This window comes from Eimeria acervulina, genomic scaffold (genome assembly GCF_000499425.1).
Source record: "Eimeria acervulina Houghton genomic scaffold, Eah_scaff1281, whole genome shotgun sequence".
In the NCBI taxonomy this organism is placed as follows: Eukaryota; Apicomplexa; class Conoidasida; order Eucoccidiorida; family Eimeriidae; genus Eimeria; species Eimeria acervulina.
In genome coordinates this window covers 1-6493 of record NW_013549308.1, presented here as the reverse complement: position 1 = coordinate 6493, position 6493 = coordinate 1, and the positions used below count along the sequence as shown (strand labels likewise).

The following is a 6493-nucleotide window of genomic DNA, read 5'->3' as shown; positions in this document are numbered from 1 at the left end:
CAGCAGCAGCGGCAGCAGCGGCTACTACCCCAGCCCCGCAAGGCGGGGTGCAGCAGCAACAGCAGCAGCAGCAGCCGATGCCTGTGTGGCTTCTGTATGGGAAAGAGTTGCTGCTGCTTAAAGGTAGCACAAGGGGATTGTTTTGTTGCTGCAGAGACAGCTGAGATATTCTTTTTTACCGCAGCAGCAGCAGCAGCAGCAGCAAGAAGATGGGGCGCGTCATTCGCTGTAAGCCTCTGCGGCCCCCCACAGCTCTTCCTGTTGCTTCTTTTTGTTGTTTTGTTTGCTGCATGATATATTATATATTTATATTTACTTTCTTTTTCTTTGTCTACCTTCTGCTGTGTAGCAGCAACGAAGGCAAATCCCTGAAACAGCAGCAGCAGCAGCAGCAGCAGCCAGCAGCAGCAGAAGCAGCAAGACTGAAGAGAGCTTTGTAGAGTTTGTTTGTTTCATGTTCCTGCTGTTTCTGCTGCAGTTGCTGCTGTTTATGCCTGCACTTAGCTGTACTCATTGCTGCTGCTGCTGCTGCTGCTGTTTGCTGCAGCACAACGTAAGGGTCGCGGGTCTGTCTTCAAGGCACACACCCACAAGAGAAAAGGAGCAGCAAAGCTCCGCGCCCTCGACTATGCGGAAAGAAATGGCTATATCAAAGGTAACACTGCAGCAGCAGCAGCAGCAGCAGCAGCAGCAAGTTGCTGCTGCAGCACCTAAGGGCCCACCCCCCTTACCGTGTAGGTAGCATTGTATGCAGTCTGTCTCTTTCAACTTCCTCATTCTTCTTCTGCTGCTGCTTCTGTTGCTGCTGCTGCTGCTCCCATTGCTGCTGCTGCTTTCCTGCTGCTGCTGCTGCTGCTGCTGCTGCTGCAGGTTTGGTGACTTCAATTGAGCATGACCCCGGGCGAGGGGCACCGCTAGCTGTTGTCTCCTTTCGCGATGCATATCGCTACAGAATTAACAAAGAAAGAATGCTGGCTGTGGAGGGGCTTCATACAGGGCAGTTCATTCACTGCGGAAAGAAAGGTACTGCTGCTGCTGCTGCTGTTGCTGGTGCTGCTGCTCGGGTTGTTGTTGCTGCTGCTGCTGCGGTTTTTGTTGCTGTTGCTGCTGCTGCTGCTGCAGTATTGCCCTTCTGCTGTTCTTTTCTTCGTATTCTTTTCTTATCCTCATCCTCTTCAGTTTGTTCTGTCGCTCTCTATCTCTCGCTCTTTGCTCTCTGCTCTTTAATGGTTTAGGGTTTAGGGTTTAGGGTTTAGGGTTTATTGATTATCCTGCTCTATCAGCTCGTTCCCTACCCAGCTACCGCCACCGCAGCTAGCTAGCTAGCTAGCTAGCTAGCTCTCTACATAGCTAGCACATGATTGAATACACATATAAACAAGCGCGTAGATAAATATCTATTTATATATATTTATATATATTTATATATTTATATTTGTTGTTTGTTTGCTGCAGCTGCACTCTGCATCGGCAATGTATTGCCCTTAGGCCGAGTGCCGGAGGGGACGGTGGTTTGTGCTGTCGAAGAAAAGGCAGGAGACAGAGGGACCCTCGCTAAGACCTCAGGCTCCTTCGCAACTGTTGTTGGTACTGCTGCTGCTCCTGCTGCTGCTGCTGCTGATCGTGCTGCTGCTGCTGCTCGTGATGCTGCTGCTGCTGCTCGTGATGCTGCTGAGGGTGCTGCTGCTCGTGATGCTGCTGAGGGTGCTGCTGCTCGTGATGCTGCTGCTGCTCGTGATGCTGCTGCTGCTCGTGCTGCTGCTGCTGCTGCTGCTGCTGCTCGTGATGCTTCTGAGGGCGATGCTGCTGAGGGTGTTGCTGCTGCTGTTGAGGGTGCTGCTGCTAGTTTTGCTGCTGAGGGTGCTGCTGCTACTGTTGCCTGCGCTGTCTCTTCGTGCTGCTGCTCTTTGCTGCTGCTGCTGCTGCTGATGGATGCAGTGTCTTTAAACCTTTGCTGCGCCAGTTGCTCTCTGTATATATAGTAATATATATAAAGTATATGTTGTATATATTATATATGTATATGCATGTATATACAGACAAATAATATGTACTATATATTCATATGCATAATATATAATATATATATAATATATATTATATTATATATACAATATATATATATTATATAATATATATTATATATATTATATAATACATATAATATATTTATTTATTTATATATAAATTCTTTTATCTGTTTTTACAGTACATTGATATTTCTAAGCTATTTTTTAACGCTGTTGCATCAAACCAAGCGAATAGACAGCCGAACAAATACAAATATATATAAATATATATAAATATATATTTATTTATATATTTATATATATTTATTTATTTATTTGTTTATTTTATAGGACACAGCGAGGAGACAGGAAAGTCTAGGGTTCGTCTGCCTTCGGGTGCTCGCAAAACCCTTCCTTCTTCAGCTCGCTGTATCATCGGTTTAGTTGCAGGAGGCGGTCGCATCGATAAACCCCTCTTAAAGGCTGGAAATGCTTATCACAAATATAAAGTAAGCACTAGGGTTTAGGGTTTAGGGTTTAGGGTTTACAGCTTACGGTTTAGGGTTTTAGGGTCTAGGGTCTAGGGTTTATATACACCGTTTAGGGCTTAGGGTTTAGGGTTTATTTTTAGGGTTTAGGGTTTATATAGGCATGCCTTTAGCTGGCGCTGTCTTGATTATCGTAAGGATATATATATATATGTATATATATATATATATTTAGTTGCATTTCGTATTAGGGTTTATGTATTGTACATCGGGTTCCTAGTGGTTATAGAGGTTTAGGGTTTATTAGGGTTTGCAAAGGTTTAGGGTTTAGAGTTTAGGGTAGTATCGCAGGGTTTACGGGGGTTTGTGGTTCTTGAGGGTTTATTAGGGTTTAGGGTTTATTAGGGTTTATTAGGGTTTGGGGTTTATTAGGGTTTATTAGGGTTTATTAGGGTTTATTAGGGTTTAGGGTTTATTAGGGTTTAGGGTTTATTAGGGTTTAGGGTTTATGCAGACATATCGCATGATTTTTTTTTGTTTTTTCATATATACATCTGTATATGTATGTATAAATGTATGCATTCATTAGTATATATTAAAGCATATTGATTATATTAATTTATATTTATTTATTTATTTATATAGGCAAAGAGAAACTGCTGGCCGAAGGTGCGGGGTGTAGCGATGAACCCTGTAGAGCACCCGCACGGAGGAGGCAATCATCAGCACATTGGTCACCCTTCAACTGTCTCAAGACATGCACCTCCGGGTATTTAAATAATAATGCTTGTCTTTGCTTGTCTTTGCTTGTCTTTGCTTGTCTTTGTCTTCTTATGTTTTATTTGCTGCTTTTTATTTGCTCTCTTTATCTGTATTATTATACCGATGCTTCTTCGGGTGTATTAATTATAATGCATGCATCTTTTTGTGGGGTGTCTTTGCATATCTTCGGGTGTCTTGGGATGTCTTTAGTTTTTTGTCTTCATCTGTTTGTCTGTCTTTTATTTTATTTGTTTTTTGTTTTTGTTTGTCTTTTTGTTTTATTTGTCTGTCTTTCTTCGTTGTTAATTCATCATTGTATTGATGCGGATATGTACTGCAATATATTAACATACATATAATATATATATATATGTATATAATATATGTATATATATGGACGCTTTACTCCTCTTTGCTGCTGCTGCTGCTGCTGCTGCTGCTGCTGCTGCTGCTGCTGCTGCTGCTGCTGTTCAGGGCAAAAGGTGGGTCTTATTGCTGCTCGGCGCACGGGTCTGCTGCGCGGAGGAAGGAAGACGAAGCTTGCAGGCAAAGACAAGTGAGGAGTATAATCCTTCTGCTGCTGCTGCTGTTGCTGCAGCAGCAGCAACAACAGCAACAGCAGCAGCAGTGCAGCAACAAAGCCTTGAGGCCCGCAGCAGCAGCAACGCCGCTGCTGCTGCTGGAACTATCCTTTAATATTTAAGAAGGCACCTCATCTCTGTGGGCGTCCGCCTCTAGGGTTTAGGGTTTAGGGCTTAGGGTTTAGGGTTTCAGAAGGCAGGGTAGAAAAGAAGGGCTGGAGTATTAGAGGCATCTAGCAACCGGTGATTAGGGTTTAGGGTTTAGGGTTTAGGGTTTAGGTGATGCTCCCCTAGTCTATAATATATATATATTATATTATAATAAATAGCAAACTCTACTCTTCAACTCGTTCAACTCGCTGCTGCAGCGGTAGCAGCAGGAACCGCTGCTGCAGCGGTTCCTGCTGCTACTGCTGCTGCTGCAGCTACTACCGGAAAGGTACAAAGTAAATTTTTGCAGCAGCAGCAACGGCTGCTGCTGCTGCTGCTGCTGCTGCTGTTGCTGCTGATGCTAAGGCGGCTTCTGTACAGGGCTGAGGGGCCTCGCGTTCTTTGGGGGGCCCCCAGAGGACCTGCTGCCGCAGCAGCAGCAGCAGCAGCAGCAGCAGAGAGTGTTGCTGTTTGTTTGCTTCTCGTTTAGACAAAGAAGAGACAATAAGTGCTGCAGCAGAGGAGACAAAGCAGCAGCAAACAGCAACAGCCTCCACACAATGAAATTATAATAAACGAAGTATAGCTGCAGCCGCTGCTGCACTTGTAGGCAGCTGTCTCTGTCTCTCTTTATCTTTGTTTATCTGTCTGTCTCTGTCTGTTCCTCTCTTTATTTATCTGTCTCTCTCTGTCTCTCTGCAAGCATCTGCTCTTTAAAAAAATAATTTAATTGGGTGAACGCACAGCCGGCTGCTCTGCATGCAGAGACCGGACGGGCTGTTGCTCCTGCTGCTGCTGCTGCTGCTGCTGCTGCAGCTGCTGCTGCTGGAGGCAGCCGCAGCAGCTGGTGCTGCTGCAGATACATAGAGAGGGTCTGCTAAGATAGAGCAAGACAAATATTTTAATCTCTCTTTATTCTTAATACATTCTCTATAATAATAATAACAGTAATAATAAATATTAATAATAACAATTAATAATAATAATAATAATAAACAATAGTAATAATAATAATAATATTTTATGTAATATTAGTAATATACTCTTCTACTTTTTTTTGTTTATTCTTATTAACATGCCCTGACAAAATAATATATTTATATTAACAATATAATAATATTTTTATATTATTATCTTTTTCATTGTATTATATATTTAGAGGCCAAGCAGCAGGAAGAAGAGAAACAGCAGCAGCAGCAGCAGCAGCTGCTGCAGCAGCAGCGTTAACAACAAATCTTTTATATGTATTTCTTTGTTTTCTTGTCTTGTCTATTATTTATTTATTTTTTTTTATTTGTTTCTCTGATGAATGCATGCATATTTTTATATTCTCTGCTTTTGTTTATATTTTTATGTTCTTCTTTAAATTATTTATTATTTATATATTTCTTCTCTTTACTTCGTTTGTTTATTTGTATATACTATATATATATATATTTTATATTAATATATTTACATTTATTTTATATTTATTTATTTTTATTTATTTTATACTATTTATTTATTTATAGACATACGCCGCGTCTGAAAGCCAAAGACAAGAAGAAGTCTGTTATCTTCACACACTCTCTCCTCCTTGCAACAGCAGCAGCAGCAACAGCAACTGCAGCAGCAGCTGCTGCTGCTCTTGCAGCAGTAGCTGTTGCTGCTGCTCTTGCAGCAGTAGCTGCTGCTGCTGCTGCACTTGCAGCAGCAACTGCTGCTACTGCTCTTGCAACTGCTTCTGCTGCTGCTCTTGCAGCAGCAGCAGCAGCTGCTTTTGTTGCTGCATCTGTTGTTGCTGCTGCAGCTGCTCTTGCTGCTGCAGCTGCTCTTGCTGGTGGATCTGCTTTTGTTGCTGCATCTGCTTTTGCTGCTGCAGCTGCTCTTGCTGCTGCAGTCGCTTTTCATGCTGCTGTTACTGCTGCTGCTACTGCTGCTGCTGCTGCTGCTGCTGCTGCAGCAGCAGCAGGTATTCCCTAAAGGTCGGCTGTACATCCGCCTTCTTCGGTCCCACATAAACATCTGCATGCGCGGGGTTTAAAGGCTAACATCAATGCAGCAGCAGCAAATGCTGCTGCTGCTGCCTCTGCTGCTGCTGCCTCTGCTGCTGCTGCCTCTGCTGCTGCTGCAAGCTCTGCAGCAGCAGATAGAAGACAACTGCTGCTGCCCCACAGACGAATGATAGCACTGAGAGTAAACAGAAGACAGCCAGAGAGAAAAAGAAGAGTAAAGAAAGAAAAATAAAAAAAGAAGAATAAGAATAAAGAAAAAGAATAAAAGAGATAAAGAGAAGATAAAGAAATAAGAATAAGAATAAAGATAGAAGAGGATAAAGAAAAAGAATAAAAGAGATAAAGAGAAGAAAAAGAATAAAGAAATAAGAATATAGAAATAAGAAGAATGAAGAGAGAAGATAATAATAAAAGAAGAAAGCGCAATAAAAGGATAGAAAGAGAAGAATAAGAATAAAGAAATAAGAATATAGAAATAAGAAGAATGAAGAGAGAAGATAATAATAAAA

The 6493-nt window shown here is 42.1% G+C and overlaps 1 protein-coding gene across 1 annotated transcript; it reads left to right on the top strand.

The window, feature by feature from the left end:
- Positions 1-209: 209 nt before the first annotated feature.
- Positions 210-4067, top strand: EAH_00057990 (60S ribosomal protein L8, putative; the record flags this gene model as incomplete). The annotated part of the gene is made up of 8 exons (XM_013393685.1): positions 210-228; positions 548-655; positions 871-1023; positions 1456-1587; positions 2361-2518; positions 3143-3230; positions 3734-3815; positions 4034-4067. The coding sequence occupies 8 exons, from the start codon at positions 210-212 to the stop codon at positions 4065-4067; spliced, it is 774 nt and encodes a 257-aa protein (XP_013249139.1).
- Positions 4068-6493: the final 2426 nt, after the last annotated feature.